Source organism: Chiloscyllium plagiosum, unplaced genomic scaffold (genome assembly GCF_037043375.1).
Source record: "Chiloscyllium plagiosum isolate Xiang-an unplaced genomic scaffold, Cpla_swu_hap1 HiC_scaffold_9, whole genome shotgun sequence".
NCBI classification, from domain to species: domain Eukaryota; kingdom Metazoa; phylum Chordata; class Chondrichthyes; order Orectolobiformes; family Hemiscylliidae; genus Chiloscyllium; species Chiloscyllium plagiosum.
Genome location: NW_028270147.1, coordinates 4254758 through 4278504, shown reverse-complemented (window position 1 = coordinate 4278504; position 23747 = coordinate 4254758). Strand labels below are relative to the sequence as shown.

Here is a 23747-nt window from a genome sequence, read left to right as displayed (position 1 = left end):
TTGGTATGCTTTCCTTTATTGATCAGTGTTTTATTGGCATGGTGGCTCAGTGGTTAGCACAGCTGCCTCACAGCCCCACGGACCCAGGTTTGATTCCAGCCTCGGGCAACTGTCCATGTGGAGTTTGCACATTCACCCCTTCAGGAATGATGAAGGGCTTTTGCCCGAAACATTTATTTTCCTGCTCCTCGGATGCTGCATGACCTGCTGTGCTTTTCCAGCACCACACTAATCTTGACTCTGATCTTCAGCATCTGCAGTCCTCACTTTTGCCTATAGTGTGCAGGCTAGTTGGGTTAGCCATGGGGAATGTAGGGTTACAGAGATCGGGGGGTGAGTCTATGTGGGATGCTCTTCAGAGGGTTGGCTGGACTCGATGGGCCAAATAGCCTGCTTCTACACTGTAAAGTTTCTATGATTCTATGATTGGGTATGGCAGTTGGGAGGTCATGTTGTGGCTGTACAAAACATTGTTGAGGCCACTATTGGAACACTGCGTGCAATTCTGGTCTCCCTGCTTTATGAAGGATATTGTGAAACTAAAAGGGGTTCAGAAAAGATTTATAAGGATGTTGCTAGAATTGGAAAGTTTGAGCTGTAAGGAGAGGGAGAATAGGCTGGGGCTGTTTTCCCTTGAATGTCAGAGGCTGAGGGGTGACCTTATAGAGGTTTATAAAATCATGAGGGGCATGGATAGGATAAATAGACAATGTGTTTTCCCTGGGGTGGGTGAGTCCAGAACTAGAGAGGCATAGGTTTAAGGTGAGAGGGGAAAGATATAAAAGGGACCTAAGGGGCAACTTTTTTACAAAGAGAGTGGTGCGTATATGGAATGAGCTGCCAGAGGATGTGGTGGAGGCTGGTATAATTACAGCATTTAAAAGGCATCTGGATGGGTATATGAATAGGAAGGGTTTGGAGGGATATGGGCCAAATGCTGGCAAATAGGACTAGATTGGGTTGGGATATCTGGTCAGCATTGACGAGTTTGACCGAAGGGTCTGTTTCCGTGCTGTACATCTTGATGAGTCTATAAGTGTGGCCTCAGCAATACCCCGTGATGCCACATGTAGTAAGACATCTTTATTCTTAAAACTTACTTTTCAATTGGGATCATATCAAAAGATGAACGCTGCACAAACAAACAAGTGACAATACTTCAAAGAGGTCCGTCATTGGCTATATGGCATTTTGGGACATTATGAAGCCATGAAAGGTGCTATATACATGCAAGTTGTTTTTGTTAACATGGGCAGCACAGTGGTACAGTGGTTAGCACTGCTGCCTCACAGCGCCAGAGACCCGGGTTCAATTCCAGCCTCGGGCAACTGTCTGTGTGGAGTTTGCACATTCTCCCCGTGTCTGCGTGGGTTTCCTCCGGGTGCTCCGGTTTCCTCCCACAGTCCAAAAATGTGCATGTTAGGTGAATTGGCCATGCTAAATTGCCTGTAGTGTTAGGTGAAGGGGTAAATGTAGGGGAATGGGTCTGGGTGGGTTGTGCTTCGGTAGGTCGGTGTGGACTTGTTGGGCCGAAGGGCCTGTTTCCACACTGTAAATAAACAGGTTCTTCATATTGATTTACTCTCGGTCTCAGTTCCTTCTGTGATCATCATTATGACACCAAACACATAAATGTGTTTCCTGTGGACCTTGTTTGTTAATGTTATTGACAGGTCACAGCAGTGAGGTAACCTTCTCCTTCAGGCAGGGCAGGTATCATACACCTGGTGGAGTTACAGCGATTATTTAGAATTTGAAAGATGTCTGTCCAAGTTATATTTCCAGTTCCAGAATAGATCTCTGTGCTGCCTCATGACTGTGGGAATTAAACTCTGCTGGGAGCTCATTGATTTACCTGCTCCGAGTGTGGTAAGACAGGAATTTAAAACTCTCCTTATGATTCAAATCCCATCATTGTCTCACCCCCTCGCTGTCTCCCTATCTCCGTAACTTCCTCCAAACCCACAGACCCACACGATTTCGGTGTTCCTCCAGTCCTGGCCTATTGTGATTCCTCAATTGTCATCACTATTGGTGATCACACTTTCAGTCTGGAACTTGCTCCTGAAACCTCTTTGAATCTTTCACCCCTCCTTCTCTCCTGAAGACACTCCATAAAACATTACCTCTTTGGCCACCTGCTTCAATATCTCAGGCTTGGTGTTAGATTTAGCTGATTAATCACTTCTGCCTCATGCCTTGGGATATTTTATTCTGTTAAGGGCTATATAAATATTAGTTCTCTTCAGAACTTTGTTCTGAAGCAAATTCATACAAGACCTGAAAGTTAACTTAGTTATCTCCCCACACATACTACCAGACCTGCTGACTTTCTCCAGCATTTTCTGCTTGTTTCTGATTTCCAGCATCCACAGTTTTTTGCTGTTATACAGTTATCAGCTGTTATTCTCTTACTCTACAAATAGATCAACTAACTTCAGTACATCTCTCTGATTGTCTATCAGCAATGACCTGAGGAAGCAGATATAAACTTCTCGATATTTCATACAGAAACAACCTGCAGCATCAGCATCAGAGGGCAGCATTGAAGGGATGTGTTGCAAGGTGGATAGGATAGAGAAGGAGATTACAAGATGGGTGGAGAGGGACTGGGAGGCTACAGCAGGGCGGAGATGGAGACTGCTAGGGGGCTGAAGGGAGGCTTCAAGCGAGTTGGAAGATTGGAGTAAACTTTAATAGGGTAGAAGAGGAGAGGGAGAGGTAGGGAGGATGCAATGGGGCCAAGAGCGAGGCAGAGAGAGGATATAGGAGTGTAGAAGAGAGGGAGGGAAGGATGCAAGCATGTGGGAGAGAGAGAGAAGCTTCAGGGATTGGGGAAGAGATAGATAGAGACTTCAAAGAAGGAAGAGTGGTTTCAACCTTGGCAACAGGAGTAATGTTCAGCCAAATGGGAGCCAGAAACTTTGAAATTATGGTGGGCACAATTATAATGAGTAGTGACAATTGTTAAATTTAAGTTTGAGATTGAGATCTGAGGTGCAGTTAAAAAATAAACAGCAGTAATTACCTGGTCAAAATCTTTCAGCTGTGCCCATATTCGGTCTCTGATGGTGTTTTGGACAATGGGTTTACAAATAATAGCAAGAGAATTTGTTGAATCTGAATAAAACAATTTACCTCCACTGGGACTGGCCCCCAGTTTGGAGCAGCCAAAGAATGTAAAGGGGAGGGTTTGACCAGGGGGAGAGTAAGCATCATTGGAATAGAAAAATCTCATGATTTCTCTCCCTGACCCTGATCCTGTTTAGAGTGGGATGAGGTAGGATGTCTAACCAATGCCTGATCTGATATCATGAAGGTAAAATCACCACGGTCTAATCAGATCATAGAGCTGCTCTCTCACTAGACAGAGATGGTGGTTTCACTATGTTTAAGGTGAATGGCTCCATCACAGTAACCTCAGCTGAAGCCATGATATTGGTATCACTCTGCATTGCAATCCAGTTATCAGGCAGACTGACCTGCTATAGTGAGGTCTAGTCCAAGGCTCTATCACAACGCTCATCCCTGGGATAGCAGGAAACAGCTGGAAACATCTTAAAGCATTGGAAACAAAAGCACACTCCTTTTCAGAGAAATCGGAATGGTCTCAGTCGAAGAAGAGTGTCATGTTAGGACTTACCTTCTCGCCAACTATTCCTGTGGGGCCTCTAGGACCGGGCAGGCCAACAGGACCCTGGAAAGAGACAGACACAGAACATCATTAGGCTGCAAGACAGCTTTCTTGAATCCTTTCAAAATCATTACCTTGAGGCAGGAGGAGGCCATTCAGCCTCTTTAACCTGCTCTGCCATTCAATACGACCATGGTTGGTGACCAGACAAGCCTTGCTTCCATGTCCCTGAATGACCTCGTCCAGTGAAAACTAGTCACTGGCCCCCTCCTGCTTCTGCGGGATGTGCATGGATCCAAAAAGAGAGTGGCAACTCCTTGCAGCAGTCTGATGTTTCAGCTACTGGCATCAACCCACCCTTGACCTCCAGAAACACAAAGAGCAAATTCTGGCCATTTAATGTGATGTGGAAGCACACTCGCTGAATCCAGGACTGAGTGACTTAATCATCAGAAAACACATTGTTGTCAGATCATACTGGTTGAAATCAGATCAAGATAAAGAGGCCAGTGCTTTAACCCGATTGAGAAACATTTTAGAAAATATTACTCATGGTTTGCTAAACCGAAGGAAAATGAAAACCACATTGTCAGCATAAGCTTTTTGTCAAAGTTTAAATCCAAAAAGGTTTCAGTGAAACCCTTTAAGAGTGTGCGAGCCTGACTGGATGACATCAAATATGATCCATCTCTGTCCCAGATTATTCGAAAGGTCTGAACATAATGGGGGGCTTTTAAACCTGCATGTCATAAGAAACCAAATTTTTTGGCTTCCTGAAGATATCTCAAATAAAATTAATATTGTGGGATTTTAACCCTTTGAGTCCAGAACTAAACCAATCAGTGAAGTAGAATTTCTTCATTCGATTTATAAGTCTCTATGAGTTCCCTCCTCATTCCGCTGAACTCCAGTGAATACAATCCTAACTGACTCAATCTCGCCTTGTAGGTCAGTCCTGCCATCCCCAGAATCAGTCTGAGAAACCTCCATTGCACTTCCTCAACAGTAAGAACATCATTCTTTAGATAAGGAGCCGAACGGGGAACACAATATTCCGGGGTGGCCTCACCAAGGCCCTGTATTGTTCATGATGTGGAAGTGCCTGTGTTGGAATGGGGTGGACAAAGTCAGAAATCACATGACACCAGGTTATGGTCTGACAGGTTTATTTGAAATCACAAGCTTTCGGAGCGCTGAGGGAACAAACTGGAAGTTTAAGAAGGAAATCGAAAGGAAAGTTAGAACAAGGGAAGTCAAGAAAGACAACGGTATCAATGAAGCAGAAAACTCAAAAAGGGATCATGCTGTAAGGTTGAGTGAACTAGGGATTGATAGGAAGGGTGAGGGCAGTAACAAATTAAAAATACTATATATTAATGCACGAAGTATTAGAAATAAGATGGATGAGCTTGAGGCTCTTTTGGAAATTGGCAGATACGATATTGTGGGGATAACTGAGACGTGGCTTCAAGTGGACAGGGCCTGGGAAATGAATATTCAATAGACAATAGACAACAGGTGCAGGAGTAGGCCATTCTGCCCTTTGAGCCTGCACTACCATTCAATGTGATCATGACTGATCATCCTTAATCAGTATCCAGTTCCTGCCTTATCTCCATAACCCTTGATTCCACTATCCTTGAGAGCTCTATCTAACTCTTTCTTAAATGAATCCAGAGACTGGGCCTCCACTGCCCTCTGGGGCAGAGCATTCCACACAGTCACCACTCTCTGGGTGAAGAAGTTTCTCCTCATCTCTCTCCTAAATGATCTACCCCTTATTTTTAAGCTGTGTCCTCTGGTTCGGGACTCACCCATCAGCAGAAACATATTTCCTGCCTCCAGATTTTCCAATCCTTTAATAATCTTATACATCTCAATCAGATCCCCTCTCAGTCTTCTAAACTCAAGGGTATACAAGTCCAGTCGCTCCAGTCTATCAGCGTAACGTAGTCCCGCCATTCCAAGAATTGACCTCGTAAACCTACGCTGCACTCCCTCAATAGCCAGAATGTCTTTCCTCAAATTTGGAGACCAGAACTGCACACAATACTCCTGGTGTGGTCTCACCAGGGCCCTGTACAGCTGTAGAAGAACCCCTTTGCTTCTATACTCAATCCCTCTTGTTATGAAGGCCAGCATGCTATTAGCCTTCTTCACTACCTGCTGTACCTGCATGCTTGCCTTCATTGACTGGTGTACAAGAACACCCAGATCTCTCTGTACTGCCCCTTTACCTAAATTGATTCCAATTAGATAGTAATCTGCCTTCCTGTTCTTGCCACCAAAGTGGATAACCATACATTTATCCACATTAAACTGCATCTGCCATGCATCTGTCCACTCACCTAACCTGTCCAGATCACCCTGTAATCTCCTAACATCCTCCTCACATTTCACCCTGCCACCCAGCTTTGTATCATCAGCAAATTTGCTAATTTAATTACTAATACCATCTTCTACGTCATTAATATATATTGTAAAAAGCTGCAGTCCCAGCACTGATCCCTGCGGTACCCCACTGGTCACTGCCTGCCATTCCGAAATGGAGCCGTTTATCACTACCCTTTGTTTCCTGTCAGCCAACCAACTTTCAATCCTAGTTAGTACTTTGTCCCTAATGCCATGCGCTCTAACTTTGCTCACTAACCTCCTATGTGGGACTTTATCAAAAGCTTTCTGAAAGTCCAGGTACACTACATCTACTGGATCTCCTTTGTCCATCTTCAGAGTTACATCCTCAAAAAATTCCAGAAAATTAGTCAAGCATGATTTCCCCTTCATAAATCCATGCTGACTCTGACTTATCCTGTTACTACTATCCAGATGTGTCGTAATTTCATCCTTTATAATAGACTCCAGCATCTTTCCCACCACTGAGGTCAGACTAACTGGTCTATAATTTCCTATTTTCTCTCTCCCACCTTCTTAAAAGGTGGTACAACATTAGCCACCCTACAATCTGCAGGAAATGATCCCGAATCTATTGAACTACGGAAAATAATCACCAAGGCATCCACGATTTCTGGAGCCACCTCCTTCAGTACCCTGGGATGTAGACCATCAGGCCCCGGGGACTTATCAGCCTTCAGATCTAACAGTCTCTCCAACGCCAATTCCAGGCAAATATAAATTCCCTTAAGTTCAGGTCCTTCAGCCACTGTTACCTCAGGGAGATTGCTCGTGTCTTTCCCAGTGAACACAGATCTGAAGTCCCAATTCAATTCTTCTGCCATTTCTTTGTTCCCTGTAATATATTCCCCTATTTCTGTCTTCAAGGGCCCAATTTTAGTCTTAACCATTTTTTTGCTATACGTGCTATCGTAAGGACAGACTGACGGGCAGAGGGGGTGGGGTGGCCCTGTTGGTAAGGGATGATATTCAGTCCCTTACGCAGGGCGAACCTAGAATCAGGGGATATAGAGTCAGTGTGGATAGAGCTGAGAAATTCTAAGGGTAGAAAGACCCTCTTAGGAGTTATCTACAAGCCCCCAAATAGTAGTATGGATGTAGGGTGTTAGTTGAATAAGGAGCTGAAATTGGCCTGTTGCAAAGATGTTACTACAGTTGTTATGGGGAATTTCAACATGCAGGTAGACTGGGAGAATCAGGATGGTATTGGACCTCAAGAAAGAGATTTTGTGGAGTGCCTCCGAGATGGATTCTTGGAACAGCTGGTGCTGGAGCCTAGCAGGGAGAAGGCAATTCTGGATCTGGTATTGTGCAACAAACCAGAATTGATCAGGGACCTTGAAGTGAAGGAGCCATTGGGAAGTAGTGACCATAATACAATAAGCTTCAATCTGCAATTTGAGAGGGAGAGGGTACAATTGGAAGTGACAATATTTCAGTTGAATAAAGGGAACTATGAAGCTATGAGGGAGGAGCTGGCCAAAGTTCAATGGTGCAATACCTTAACAGGGATGACAGTGGAGGAACAATGGTGGATATTTCTGTGTTTAATGCAGAGGATGCAGGGTCAGTTCATTCCACAAAGGAAGAAAGATCCTAGGAGGAGGCATGGGTGGCCATGGCTGATGAGGGAAGTTAAGAAACATATAATGTCAAAAGAGAAAAATTATAACATAGCAAAGATAAGTGGGAAAACGGAGGACAGGGAAGCTTTTAAAGAACAACAGAGGATTACTAAGAAGGAAATACGCAGAGAAAAAATAAGATACGAAGGTAAACTGGCCAATAATATAAAGGAGGATAGTAAAAGCTTTTTTAGGTATGCGAAAGGGAAAAAATGGTTAAGACACAAATTGAGCACTTGAAGACAGAAACAGGGGAATATATTACGGGGAACAAAGAAATGGCAGAAGAATTGAATGGGTACTTCAGATCTGTGTTCACTGGGAAAGACACAAGCAATCTCCCTGAGGTAACAGTGGCTGAAGGACCTGAACTGAAGAGAATTTATATTTGCCTGGAATTGGTGTTGGAGAGACTGTTAGGTCTGAAGGCTGATAAGTCCCCGGGGCCTGATGGTCTACATCCCAGGGTACTGAAGGAGGTGGCTCCAGAAATCGTGGATGCCTTGGTGATTATTTTCCAGAGTTCGATAGATTCGGGATCATTTCCTGCGGATTGGAGGGTGGCTAATGTTATACCACCTTTTAAGAAAGGTGGGAGAGAGAAAGCAGGAAATTATAGACCAGTTAGTCTGACCTCAGTGGTGGGAAAGATGCTGGAGTCTATTATAAAGGATGAAATTACGACACATCTGGATAGTAGTAACAGGATAGGTCAGAGTCAGCATGGATTTATGAAGGGGAAATCATGCTTGACTAGTCTTCTGGAATTTTTTGAGGATGTAACTCTGAAGATGGACAAGGGAGATCCAGTAGATGCAGTGTACCTGGACTTTCAGAAAGCCTTTGATAAAGTACCACATAGGAGGATAGTGAGCAAAATTAGGGCGCATGGCATTAGGGACAAAGTACTAACTTGGATTGAAAGTTGGTTGGCTGACAGGAAACAAAGAGTAGTGATAAACGGCTCCATTTCGGAATGGCAGGCAGTGGCCAGTGGGGTACCGCAGGGATCAGTGCTGGGACCGCGGCTTTTTACAATATATGTTAATGATATAGATGATGGTATTAGTAATAAAATTAGCAAATTTGCTGATGATACAAAGCTGGGTGGCAGGGTGAAACGTGAGGAGGATGTTAGGAGATTACAGGGTTTCTGGACAGGTTAAGTGAGTGGACAGATACATGGCAGATGCAGTTTAATGTGGATAAATGTATGGTTATCCACTTTGGTGGCAAGAACAGGAAGGCAGATTACTACCTAAATGGAATTAATTTCGGTAAAGGGGTAGTACAAAGAGATCTGGGTGTTCTTGTACACCAGTCAATAAAGGCAAGCATGCAGGTACAGCAGGCAGTGAAGAAGGCTAATAGCATGCTGGCCTTCATAACAAGAGGGATTGAGTATAGAAGCAAAGAGGTTCTTCTGCAGCTGTACAGGGCCCTGGTGCGACCACACCTGGAGTACTGTGTGCAGCTCTGGTCTCCAAATTTGAGGAAAGACATTCTGGCTATTGAGGGAGTACAGCGTAGGTTCACGAGGTCATTTCCTGGAACGGCGGGACTATCTTATGTTGAAAGATTGGAACGACTGGGCTTGTATATCCTTGAGTTTAGAAGACTGAGAGGGGATCTGATTGAGACGTATAAGATTATTAAAGGATTGGACACTCTGGAGGCAGGAAACATGTTTCCGCTGATAGGTGAGTCCCGAACCAGAAGACACAGCTTAAAAATAAGGGGTAGGCCATTTAGGACAGAGATGAGGAGAAACTTCTTCACCCAGAGAGTGGTAGGTGTGTGGAATGCTCTGCCCCAGAGGGCAGTGGAGGCCCAGTCTCTGGATTTGTTTAAGAAAGAGTTGGATAGAGCTCTCAAGGATTGTGGAATCAAGGGTTATGGAGATAAGGCAGGAACAGGATACTGATTAAGGATAATCAGTCATGATCATAATGAATGGTGGTGCAGACTCGAAGGGCAGAATGGCCTACTCCTGCACCTATTGTCTATTGTCTATCTGAAGAAGGGTCACTGGACCCAAAACATTAACTCTGATTTCTCTTCACGGATGCTTCCAGACCTGCTGAGTTTTTTCAGCAACTTCTGTTTTTGTTCCAGAACATTAGCAAGGTCCCTGGGTTAATAGTCTCGTGTCAGTACCTTGCTGCCATTGGAAACAGTTTCTGTTCATTTGTTCTGTTAAAATCACAAAGGTTGCACCATAAATCTCCCCGTGGATTTGATCGGTCTCTTCAGGTCACAGAATTAGATTTGTTCCAGCACAGAACGGGCAATTGTGCTCATTTGAGCTCCCGCAGCGAGCTTTATTACCTAATGCCAATCTCTTGCTTTATCCCCATAGTCCTGTGCATTATTTGAATATATTAGAGTCTCCTCTCGGACTGAGTATTGCCCTCCAGTGTAGCAGCAAATCTACAGGAGCTGCTTGTGCAAGAGCAATGGATTATCATTTAGTTGTAACCAATGGTTTTTTTTTCTGTTTTACAAGCACTGCATGTTAAAACTACGGTACAAAGAAGGACTGAAGTTACCAATCTGAACGTGTGTAAATGTCTGTTATGCAACAGGAATGCTGTTCCCACAGGACATGTCCACGATGACTTAACCACTTCAAATTGGATTGGTAAAATAATCGACACTAGGGTACATTTTAAAATGCAGAAATGGGAGCGTCCAAAATCAGGAGTTTTAGCAAAACAGAGGCAGTGTTAACTCAATGGGGAATTCTGGAACAACCTCTTTACACTGAGAGTGATGAGAGTGCAGCCCTCACCTCCACACAGAGTAGTTAAGGGGACAGGCAGAGATATGTGTCGGGGAAGTTAGTTAACAACCCGAGGGAGAAAGTCATTGAAGGATCTGGTGATAGGGTGAGGTGGCAAGGGTTAAGGTGACACTCGTGTGTAGCATAAATACTAGCCCGGACCATCTGGGCTGAATGGCCTGTTTTACCATGATGTAGCAGGTGTTACAGTACAGAAATAGACCATGTGGCACAAATCATCCAAAGATTTGCAAGGAATCGCAAAACGTTAACATCCACGTTTAGCAGGTAACAGGAAAGGGAATAACGTATTGAAGTAGAGAGGTTTTCTAAAACTAAACAAGGCACTGGTCAGACCACAGCTGGAATACCAAGACCAGTTTTGGGGCCTTTATCTCAGGACAGATGCACTGACATTGGAGGCAGCCCAGAGAAGCTTCACTCGGCTGGTTCCAGATAAGGAGGGACTGTCTTCTGAGGAGAGGCTGAGTAGGTTGGCCACATACTCACTGGAATCTCAAAGAATAAGAGGTGCCCCTACTGAAACATCAAAGATGGAGACCTGACAGGTTGAATGCTGTTTCCCCTTGTACGAGAATCTGGAACCAGAGGGCATCATCTCAGAATAAGGGGTCACAAATTTATGACAGAGATGAGGAGGATCAGCTTCTCTCAGAGGGAAGTGGAATTCTTTCCTACAAAGGGCTGTCGAGGCTGGCTTGTTAAGTATATTCAATGCTGAGAGAGACAGCGTTTTAACTTCAACTGATGAAGGAGCAGTGCTCCGAAAGCTTATCACAGAATCCAGAGCATCCCTAAAATGTGGAAACAGGCCTTTCAGCCCAACAAATCCACACTGACCCTCTGAAGAGTCACCAGCTCCCTTACCCTATTACTCTACATTTATCCCTAACTAATGCACTTAACCGACACATCCCTGAACATTATGGCAATCCACCCTAACCTGCACATCTTTGGACAGTGTGAGGAAACCGGAGCACCCGGAGGAAACCCACACAGACACGGGGAGAATGTGCAAACTCCGCACAGTCACCTGAGACTGGAATTGAACCCCATTCCTTGGCGCTGTGAGGCAGCAGTGCTAACCACTGGCCCACCATGGTGATTACATATAAACCTGTTGGGTTATAACCTGGTGTCATGTGTCATGTGACTTCTGACTTTGTACACCCCAGTCCAAGACCAGCACCTCCACATTGTAGATGTTTAACCAGGAAGAGAATCAGGGATATGGGGGAAAGGCAGGAAATTGGAGTTGAGGGTTATCAGATCAGCCATGATCACACTGAATAGCAGAGCAGACTCAATGGGCTGAATGGCCTACTGCTGCTCTTATGTCTTGTGATATTCAGATATATCATCTCTATTGACCAGTAGGAATTTTGGCCACCCCTTTTGCCTCTTTTTGAAAATTAATAATGGCAGCAGCCTCTTGGGAGAACCTGAGTATTGCTTCAAATACAGCCCTGAGTGTGTTCGTGGCTACACTAACACTAACAACAAAGAAATCTAAACACTTGAGCTTGAAACGTGAATAGAAGTGACAATGCACTCACACCGAGGGACCCATTCTCTGTAAAACCAAAGGAATACGTTTGGGCATCAGGCTGTTTTTGAAAGACCCTGGAACTGGCGAGGAGGAGCCTAGAGTCCCTGTCGGGGTGTCCATTGGTCGAGAGGTGAGAGTGAGGACCAGAGGGTTGCTGGGAAGGTGAGTGAAACCATTTTATTTGGGTAGCTGCTGAACCCAAGACACTACACATGCAGTGTCTCCCACCCGCTCTCCTCATCTAACCAAAATAAAGAGACTCCGTGGTGAGTTGATCAGGTTTTTCTATTTCCTGTTTTTTTTTATTGTTTTATTGAGTGATTGGTGAAAACTTTTCTTTTTCATTTACATAAGCTAAGACTAAAGTTAGATTTAACATTATAAATGGCAGGCGATCTCAGACCCGTGTTATGCTCCTCTTCCTCAATGTGGGAGCTCAGGGATGTGGCTGATGTCCCTGACTCCTTCATGTGCAGAAGTGTGTCCAGCTGCAGCTCTTGTTAGACCGCATGACGGCTCTGGAGCTGCAGATGGACTTACTTTGGAGCATTCGCAATGCTGAGGGGGTTGTGGGCAGCACATTTAGTGAATTGGTCACACTGCAGATTAGGATTGCTGAGGGAGAAAGGGAATGGGTGACCAAAAGGCAGAGAAAGAGCAGGAAGGCAGTGCAAGTGTCCCATGCAGTCATCTCCCTCCAAAACAGGTATACCGTTTTTGATACTGTTGGGGGAGATGGCTCACCAGGGAAAAGTAGCAGTAGCCAGGTTCATGGCACCGTGGCTGGCTCTGCTGTACAGAAGGGCAGGAAACGGAGTGGAAGGGCTATAGTAGTAAGGGATTCAATTGTAAAGGGAGTAGATAGGCAGCTCTGTGGTCGAAAATGAGACTACCGAATGGGATGTTATCTCCCAGGTGCACGGGTCGGGGATGTCTTGGATTGGCTGCAGAACAATTCTCAAGGGGGAGGATGAACAGCCAGTTGTCATGGTGCATATAGATACCAATGATATAGGTAATAAACGGGATGAGGTCCTACAAGCAGAATTTAGGGAGTTAGGGACCAAGTTAAAAAGTAGGAGCTCCGAGGTAGTAATCTCAGGATTGCTGCCAGTGCCACGCATTAGTCAGAGTAGGAACGACGGAATATTCAGGGTGAATGTGTGGCTTCAGAGATAGTGCAGGAGGGAGGGGTTCAGATTTTTGGGACATTGGGACTGGTTCTGGGAAAGGTGGGACTATTACAAATTGGACAATCTCCACCTGGGCCAGACTGGAACCAATGTCCTTGGGGGGGGGGGGCTTTTACTAACGCTGTTGGGGAGGGTTTAAACTAATGTGGCAGGGGGATTAGATTACTTACAGTGTGGAAACAGGCCCTTCGGTCCAACAAGTCCACACCGACCCGCCGAAGCGTAACCCACCCATATCCCTACATTTACCCCTTACCTAACACTACGGGCAATTTAGCATGGCCAATTCACCTGACTTGCAGATCTTTGGACTGTGGGAGGAAACCGGAGCCCCCGGAGGAAACCCACGCAGACACGGGGAGAACGTGCAAACTCCACACAGTCAGTCGCCTGAGTCGGGAAGCGAACCCGGGTCTCTGGCGCTGTGAGGCAGTAGTGCTAACCACTGTGCCACCGTGCCGCCTGGGATGGGAACCAAATGAGGAGGTCAGTGGACTGTCAGGAGGTAGTAACTAAAGCCTGTAAGGAACTAGATAATGAAGTCAGTGTGACTAAGGGGAAGAGTAGGCAGGGATCAGATGATGGACATAAAGGGGCAGGTGGTCTAAGGTGCATTTGTTTTAATGCAAGTAGTGTAGTAGGTAAGGCAGATGAACTTAGGACTTGGATTAGTACCTGGGAGTATGATATTATTGCTATTACTGAGACTTCTAAGTTTTAGAAGGGCATGATTGGCAGCTAAATATCTCAGGATAGCAATGTTTCAGGCAGGATAGAGAGGGAGGTAAAAGGGGTGGAGGAGTTACATTACTGGTCAGAGAGGATATCACAGCTGGGCTGAAGGAGGGCACTATGGAGGACTTGAGCAGTGAGGCAATATGGGCAGAGCTCAGAAATAGGAAAGCTGCTGGAACAGGCCTCTCAACAGTGAGCGTGAGGTAGAGGTATAAATATGGAAACAGATCATGGAAAGATGGACGAGCAACAGGGTGGTGATAGATTTTAATTTTCCCAATATTGACTGGGATTCACATTATTAGAGGTCTGGATGGAGCAGAATTTGTAAGGAGCATCCAGGAGGGTTTTCTCGAGCAGTTTGTAAAACTCGGAAAGGGGCCACACTGGATCTGGTATTGGGGAATGAGCCCAGCCAGGCGACTGAAGTTTCAGTAGGGGATTACTTTGGGAACAGTGAATACAATTCTGTAAGTTTTAGAATACTCACAGATAAAGATGAGAATGGATCTAAAGGAAGAGCTAAACTGGGGGAAGGCCAGCTATACCACAACTCGGCAGGAGCTGGGGAATGTGGATTGGGAGCAGCTGTTTGAAGGGAAACCCACATTCAATATTTGGGAGGCTTTTAAAGGGAGGTTGATTAGAGTTTAGGAGAGGTATGTTCCTGTGAAAATGAGGGATTAAAATGGCAAGATGAGGGAACCATGGATGACAGGTGAAATTGTGAGACTAGCTAAGAGGAAAAAGATGCGTAAATAAGGTTCAGGCGACTGAAGATGGACAAAGCTTTGGAAGACTATCGGGAAAGTAAGACCAATCTGAAATGAGGAATTAAGAGGGCTGAAAGGGGTCAAGAGATATATTTAGCAGACAAGGTTAAGCAAAATCACAAAGCCTTTTTTTTCATATATAAAGAACAAGAAAGTAACTAGAGAAAGGACAAAGGAGGAAAGTTATGCGTGGATTCAGAGAAAACGGGTGAGATTCTTAATGAGTACTTTGCATCGGTATTCACTGAGGAGAGGGACATGGCGGATGTTGAGGTTAGGTTACTCTCAGTCAGGTCAGCATAAGGAGAGAGGAAGTTTTGGGTATTCTAAAAGGCATTAAGGTGGACAAGTCCCCAGGTCCGGATGGGATCTATCCCAGGTTACTGAGGGAAGCGAGAGAGGAAATAGCTGGAGCTTTAACAGATATCATTGCAGCATCCTTAAACATGGGGGAGGTCCCAGAGGACTGGAGAATTGCTAATGTTGTCCCCTTGTTCAAGAAGGGTAGTAGGGATAGCCCAGGTAATTATAGACCAGTGAGCCTGATGTCAGTGGTAGGGAAGCTGTTGGAGAAGATACTGAGGGATAAGATCTATACCCATTTGGAAGAAAATGGGCTTATCAGCAATGGGCAGTATGGTTTTTGGGTGAGTATATCTGGTCGGCATGGATGAGTTGGACCGAAAGGTTTTACAAACCTAATAGAATTCTTCATGGAGGTGACAAAGTTGATTAATGGGGGAAGGGCTATAGATGGCATATACATGGACCTTAGTAAGGTGTTTGATAAGGTTCCCCATGGTAGGCTGATGGAGAAAGTGAAGTCACATGGGGCCAGGGTGTACTCACTAGATGGATAGAGAACTGGCTGGGCAACAGGAGACAGAGAGTAGTAGTGGAAGGGAGTTTCTCAAAATGGAGACCTGTGACCAGTGGTGTCCCACAGGGATCCGTGTTAGGACCACTGTTGTTCGGGATATATATATAAATGATTTGCAGGAAGGTATCGGTGGTCTGATTAGCAAGTTTGCAGTTGACACTAAGATTAGTGGAGTGGCAGATAGTGAAGGGGACTGTCAGAGAATGCAGCAGAATATAGATAGACTGGAGAGTTGGGCAGAGAAATGCCAGATGGAGTTCAATCCAAGCAAATGCGAGGTGATACATTTTGAAAATTCCAATTCAAGAGCGAACTATACAGTAAATGGAAAAGCCCTGGGGAGAATTGATGTACAGCGAGGTCTGGGTGACCACAGGAAATGACATCACCAATGCAAAGAAACCCAAACATTATAAATAGAAAGCAGGAATCATCAGCAGTGCTTTGTCCGGAGGCTCACTGAAGATGTTACCTAGTATGCTGGTGAAACATCTGAAAATGAAGCTTCCAGCTCAGTGAGCAAACCTACATCCAGAACCTCAACTTGAGCTACAAATCTTCTCAAAACTCACCAATTCTTTACTCCTGAAGTGTAAATTGTTCTGATTGTTTGCAACTTGGTATTTTTGTACTCGTCCTGATGAATTCAAGACAGAAACTTTGGCAACAAACATTTTGTAACATTAATAATGCAATTGACAACCGAACACTAAGAGTCATAGAGATGTACAACGTGGAAATAGACCTTTCGGTCCAACTCATCCATGCCGACCAGATATACTCACTCAATCTAATCCCATTAGCCAGCAATTGGCCCATATCCCTCCAAACCCTTCCTATCATATATCCATCCAGATGCCTTTTAAATGTCGCAATTGTACCAGCCTCCACCACTTCCTCTGGCAGCTCATTCCATACACGCACCACCCTCTGCGTGAAAAAGTTGTCCCTTAGGTCCCTTTTAAATCTTTCTCCTCTCATCCTAAACCTATGCCCTCTCGTTCTGGACTCCCCCACCCCAGGGAAAAGACTTTGTCTATTTATCCTATCCATGCCCCTCATGATTTTATAAACCTCTATAAGGTCACCCCTCAGCCTCACCTGTGTATGGACAGAACAACATGCTCATTGTCATCATTTCAATTGAACTTACAAAGCACTGGTTCCAGATGAGTCCCCAGTGTCTCACCAAAAGAACTACCATCAGTTCTGATATCGACCTAACATTGTAAAGGCGAAGTTAATGCCAGATCTAAACACACATCTCCTTCTTGATGCTTAAAATCAATTGGATGTGGCAAAGACTCAAACCTACCTGTTCTCCAATCTTCCCAATGTTTCCCAAATCTCCCTGCTCTCCCTGTATGATCAGAGGAAGGATGGAAAATATTTATTATTAGTGATGTAAACATGTCACATGTAATTTGAAAGGAATAATTCTTTCCAGCTGTCGATGGAACAACAATGGTTTCCTGACTGACAGGGAACTGTAGCACTGTGTGCCCAACGTAAGAATGATTTGTGCAATGAAAGAATGTAACGATTACCTTAATTCCGTCTAATCCAAGCACTCCGGGGTATCCTTTCCGACCAGGTCTTCCCTAAAACAAATTGATTTATTGTTTGCCAGAAGTGAACAAGACTTTCAACAGCCAAAAACAATTACATCAAATTTATATCAAACAGAGGCTATTCAGCCCCTCAAGTCTGTTCTGCTATTCAATGCTCTTAATTCTATCCTTCCACCTTGGCTCGGTATCCCTCAATACCCAAGACTATCAAAATTCAAACAATCTTCAATTTCAATTCTTAACATTGGACTACAAAGGATGAAGAAAGCAGCAGACCCCACCTTCTTAAGGTCCAACTGGGGACAGGCAATAAAGACTCGCCCAGTCAGTGACACCCATGTGCCACGTGTGAATAACAAAAAAGGACATTGCTAACTGTCTACCAGTGGAAATTCCACATTTTAAGCACATTTGTGTTGGGGAAATAGGGGAGTAATGGTAATGTCACAGGCCTAGTAACCCAAAGGAACATGCCAATGTTGTGGGCTTAAATCATGACCTCCATAGCTGATGGAATTTAAATTCATTTAACAAATCTAGAATGTAAAACTCATCTCAGTATTGGTTAGATTGTCACCAAGATCCATCTGGTTCAGTAATGTCCTTTAGGGAAAGAAATCTGCCATCCTTACCCAGTCTGGCCTACATGTGATTCTAAAATGATCAAGACAGCCATTCAGTTCAAGGGCAATTAGAAATGAATATCAAATGCTGTCCTGACCAGTACTTCCCACATCCTGTGAGGAAAGGATTCCTTGATTCTCTTGTGAGAGCATCACTCTAGTGTTCCAAGCTCAGCCTGAACTCCAATGACCAGCACTGATTGAATTTCTAGGGTGGGGGCATAAGGGGGAGTCAAATTGGCAACCAGCCAACAGACTCACAGGAAGGTGTGGAGGCTGACAGACTGAGTATATTCAAGAAAGAGATTGAGAACACTTCCAAATTTTATCAAGAGGCCTGGAGAGGAAACAGGAATATAGCATTGAGAGAGGATCAGCTGTGATCTTCATGAATGGGACAGCAGGCATGAGAGCCAAATGACCTGCTCCTGCTTTCTGTGTTTCTCTGTGACTATGATGCTTTGTGGGAAGTATCAGCGTGTTGGAGTGGGATACCTCCATCCCCTCAGTGTCAGCAGCACTTTGAACCAGCTCAACTGACCCACCAAATAGAACCAACAACTGACCCACCAAATACAATCAACAACTGACCCTCCAAATAAAACCGACAACTGACCATCCAAATAGAACCAACAACTGACCATCCAAATAAAACCGACAACTGACCATCCAAATAGAACCATCAACTGACCATCCAAATAAAACCGACAACCTTGGATGCTGGAGATCCAAAACAAAACCAGAAATTGCTGGACACAATCAGTAGGTCTGGCAGCAGAGTTTACAACAGGTTCTGAAGAAGGGTTACTAGAGTCGAAATCTTCATTCTGTTTCTCTCTCCACAGATGCTGCCAGACCTGCTGAGTTTCTCCAGCTTTCTGTGTGCTTGCTTCTCTCTCTTTCTCTCTCTCCGTCTGCCTACTACAGAGGAACTTTGATCATCCGAACACCGATTACCCAAATTTCGGATGATCCAAACAAGATCACAAGGTCCCGATGCTTGACTAAACTGCGTTATCCGAACGTTCGATTATTGGACATTCAATTATCGGAACGTTTGATTATTGGAACATTTGATTATCCGAACAAAATACTTCCTGCCCGTGTCATTCGGATAATCTAGGTTCCTCTGTATATCACTTCCTTTCAACTCCCTAAACCATGGCCAACAGCCCCTTCCCTTCAACTTCCTGTATCACAGGCCATTCACCAAACTGACCTGAGCCAGGGTTTATGTACCACAGGAACACTGATTCCACCTAACTCCACCTGATCGTCTGCTCATTCTAACATCCCTTTAATCCTTGTGATGAACAAATGTCGGATCTATATGTACTCACTTACACATGGGCAAGTAGAACATAATCAAAAGATGGGGAAAAAAAGGGAAGTGGAGTTGTGGATGATCAGATCAGCCAGGATCTTACTGAATAGTGGAGCAGACATGATGGGTTGCTCTCATGGTCTTAAGAATGTGACAAACTCCCATTAATTTTTATTTCTTTCTGGTAATTTAATTTTTTTTTGTTATTATGGGCAGCATGGTGGCTCAAGGGTTAGCACTGCAGCCTCACAGCATCAGGGACCCGGGTTCGATCCCACCCTCGAGTGACTGTCTGTTTGGAGTTTGCACATTCTCTCCGTGTTTGCGTGGATTTCCTCTGGGTGCACCGGTTCCCTCCCACAGTCCAAAGATGTGCAGGTTAGCTGGATTGATCATTGGGAAATTGTCCATAGTGTCCAGGGATATGCAGGCTAGGTGGGTTAGCCCAGGGAGGTGCAGGGTTGCAGGGATAGAGTAGAGGTAAGGATCTGGGTGGGATGCTCTTTGGAGGGTCAGTGTGGACTTGTTGGTCTGAACAGCTTGCTTCCACACTGTAGGGATTCTATGATTCTTTATGATTTACTCATGGGACATGGGTGGCCCTGGCTGGCCAGCATTTATTGTCCATCCCTAACTGCCCTCGAACCAAGCAGTTTGCTGGGCCCTTTCTGAGGGCAGGTGAGAGTCAATCACATTGCTGTGGGTCTGGACTCCTGTCTAGGCCAGACCAGGTAAGGATGGCAGGTTCCTTTCCCTGAAGGAGATCGATGAACCAGATGGGTTTTTCCAACCATCGGCAATGGTTTTTTGGTTGTCAGTAGATTCTTAGTCCAGAGAGTGTTTATGGAAATCAAATTCCACCACCTGCCGTGTTGGGTTTCAAATCCGGATCCCCAGAAGCTGAGCTGAGTTTCTGGATGAATATTCTAGAGATAACACCACAAGGCCATCGTCTCCCCTTCATCCAAATTCTACAACTTTGGCATCCTCAAAATGAAAGACAGTCGATATTTCTTACCAGCCTGTTCAGTGATGTTATTACAGCCCTGTGGAGGAGGTGAGATGTGAACAGCAGAGCAACTCAATGGGCCAAATGGCCTATTCCTACTCCTAGTTTCAGTGTTTCTCTGCAGCCTAGATGCTGGGACTCCTGGCTCAGAGGTTTGGACAGTATTGCTGCCCTACAATTGCCCTAATAAACAGGATATTGTATATTAAGGGGTCCTCATGAATGAGAGGTGTTTTTCTGAACGAGATGTTAACATATTGTTTAAAAAAAAATTCATTTCACTTATTTTCCTAACTGTTCAGAGGTGTCATTACACACCTCTGGAACAGGTGAGACTTAAACTCCGGTCTCTTGGTTCGGGGTTGGGACAACTACCACAAGAGGGCCCCCTAACAAACATTTTTACTTATTTAACCTATTTTCCAAACCAACCTGTTCAGAAATGTTTTTATACCCCAGTGGAGCAGGTGAGACTTGAACCCAAGTCGGTCTGGTCCTGGGCACTATGCCTGTGCCACAACAAGTCCTAACAGGAGGTTGAAAATAAAGGAAGGATATGCAATTCTGCCGTCCAATTGCATGTCAATTAAAGCTGACATCTTAGTTTTTGTTCCCAATGAAGCAGAATGTCATGTTTCACTGGGAGTCTCACTGTACAGAGGTTCATTCCCAAGAAAAGAAAGATTAACCGGGGAGGGATTAGACAACCTTGGCTGACAAAGGAAGTCAGGAAATGTATTAAAGAAAAAGAGAGATCCTATAAAGTGGCTAAGAACAGTGGGAAATCAGAAGATTGGGAAGGATACAAAAGCAAACAGAGGATAACAAAGAGTGTAATAAGAAAGGAGAGGATCAAATATGAAGGTAGGCTAGCCAGTAATATTAGAAATAATAGTAAAAGTTTCTTTCAGTACATAAGAAACAAACGACAGGCAAAAGTAGACATTGGGCCACTTCAAACTGATGCAGGAAGCCTAGTGATGGGAGATAAGGAAATAGCAGGAGAACTTAACGAGTACTTTGCGTCAGTCTTCACAGTGGAAGACATGAGTAATATCCCAAAAATTAAAGGGTGTCACGGGGCTGAGTTGAGTATGGTTGCCATTACGAAAGAGATAGTGCTAGAAAAGTTAAAAAGTCTTAAAATTGATAAATCTCCTGGCCCCGATGGGATACACCCTAGAGTTCTGAGAGAGGTGGCTGAGGAAATAGCAGAGGCATTGGTTGAGATCTTTCAAGAGTCACTGGAGTCAGGAAAGGTCCCGGATGATTGGAAGATGGCTGTTGCAACCCCCTTGTTCAAGAAAGGATCAAGGCAAAAGATGGAAAATTATAGGCCAATCAGCTTAACCTCGGTTGTTGGTAAAATTCTAGAATCTATCATTAAGGATGAGGTTTCTAAATTCTTGGAAGAGCAGAGTCTGATTAGAACAAGTCAACATGGATTTAGTAAAGGGAGGTCATGCCTGACAAACCTGTTGGAATTTTTTGAAGAGGTAACAAGTAGGTTAGACCAGGGAAACCCAGTGGATGTGGTCTATCTAGACTTTCAAAAGGCCTTAGATAAGGTGCCACACGGGAGGCTGCTGAGCAAGGTGAGGGCCCATGGTGTTCGAGGTGAGCTGCTGGGATGGATTGAGGATTGGCTGTCTAACAGAAGGCAGAGAGTTGGGATAAAAGGTTCTTTTTCAGAATGGCAGCCGGTGACGAGCGGTGTCCCGCAGGGTTCGGTGCTGGGGCCACAGCTGTTCGCATTATATATTAATGATTTGGATGAGGGAACTGGGGGCATTCTAGCGAAGTTTGCCGATGATACGAAGTTAGGTGGACAGGCAGGTAGTACTGAGGAAGTGGGGAGGCTGCAGAAGGATCTAGACAGGTTGGGAGAGTGGTCCAGGAAATGGCTGATGGAATTTAACGTGAGCAAGTGCGAGGTCTTGCACTTTGGCAAAAAGAATAAAAGCATAGACTACTTTCTAAATGGTGAGAAAATTAATAAAGCCAAAGCACAAAGGGATCTGGGAGTGCTAGTCGAGGATTCTCTAAAGGTAAACATGCAGGTTGAGTCCGTGATTAAGAAAGCGAATGCAATGTTGTCTCTTATCTCAAGAGGGTTGGAATATAAAAGCAGAGATGTACTACTAAGACTTTATAAAGCTCTGGTTAGGCCCCATTTGGAGTACTGTGTCCAGTTTTGGTCCCCACACCTCAGGAAGGACATACTGGCACTGGAACGTGTCCAGCGGAGATTCACACGGATGATCCCTGGAATGACAGGTCTAACATATGAGGAACGGCTGAGGATACTGGGATTGTATTCGTTGGAGTTTAGAAGATTAAGGGGAGACTTAATAGAGACGTACAAAATAATACATGGCTTGGAAAAGGTGGATGCTAGGAAATTGTTTCCGTTAAACGAGGAGACTAGGACCCGTGGACACAGCCTTAGAATTAGAGGGGGTCATTTCAGAACAGAAATGCGGAGACATTTCTTCAGCCAGAGAGTGGTGGGCCTGTGGAATTCATTGCCGCGGAGTGCAGTGGAAGCCGGGACGCTAAATGTCTTCAAGGCCGAGATTGATAGATTCTTGTTGTCTAGAGGAATTAAGGGCTACGGGGAGAACGCTGGTAAGTGGAGCTGAAATGCGCATCAGCCATGATTGAATGGCGGAGTGGACTCGATGGGCCGAATGGCCTTACTTCCACTCCTATGTCTTATGGTCTTATGTTGATATCGTGCACTCAGGTTTAAGTTGGCTGATTGTCTTGGCACCATTTACTGCATGCCAGTCCTGTGGAAAACCTGGCAAATGTGCTCCATGCATATAGATCAGGTACAGCATGGAAATCTTGACAATAATGTCAACCCAGGGCAAAACATTCACCAAGTAAGAGCACTTTAAACCCCTCTCCATGCCTTTTGCTTCTGAAAATTCATTGCAGCTAAATTCTCCTGGCACATGTTTCAGGAAGATGCAAACTTCAATGAACATTCTGTACGTCTCTGATTCATTAAGTGGGTTTCCTGCTAAATGTAAAAGGAAAAATCCTAAAAGGAAATGGGCCTTTTTACATGTGATTGATTGCACATGAATCCAATGCAAAAACAATTGGTTCAATGGGGCAGAATGTGATGTATTTTTCCTGAGAGAGGTTTTAACCAGGGGATTTATAACACAGGATGCTAAACTGGGTCTCAGGGGCAGGCGTTGTCACAGAGTGATGCTGTGAGGCATTAGCTCACTGTTTTGGAGAAATATTGCAATTGTAAGGTTTGAATCTTACCAGTGGTCCATGACTTCCTGGAGGTCCCAGTGGGCCTTCGTCCCCCTGTGGAACAAGGATAAATTTTCAAATATGTTAGAGATTATAACTTCTGCAATCACAAATATGCACAGCAGACGTTAGAACAGAATGGACTAGCTTAAGAAAATCCTGCTGCAAGGGCAAATTTGCAATTGTTAATACACAAATTGGTTCCTGAATGTAGGTGTTAATTTGATTCCAAGTCACGTAGTGATCTATGAAATCCTTTTCCTAATAATAGGCATATTTACAAATACAGGATTCACCTGTTACCTCTTGTTCCAGCAGCATCTCTTCAGAAATTTCTAGG

The 23747-nt window shown here is 44.5% G+C and overlaps 1 protein-coding gene across 2 annotated transcripts in view; it reads right to left on the bottom strand.

Annotated features, from left to right (window-relative positions):
* The window catches only part of col24a1 (collagen type XXIV alpha 1), a 454588-nt gene that overhangs the window by 151881 nt on the left and 278960 nt on the right, over window positions 1-23747 (bottom strand). For both annotated transcript variants that reach the window (XM_043698575.2, XM_043698577.2), the window contains 4 exons: window positions 23417-23461; window positions 17152-17205; window positions 16920-16964; window positions 3644-3697 (listed from right to left, as the gene is read on the bottom strand). In XM_043698575.2, coding sequence (XP_043554510.2) covers window positions 3644-3697; window positions 16920-16964; window positions 17152-17205; window positions 23417-23461 — 198 coding nt within the window. The remainder of the gene's footprint in view (window positions 1-3643; window positions 3698-16919; window positions 16965-17151; window positions 17206-23416; window positions 23462-23747) is intronic.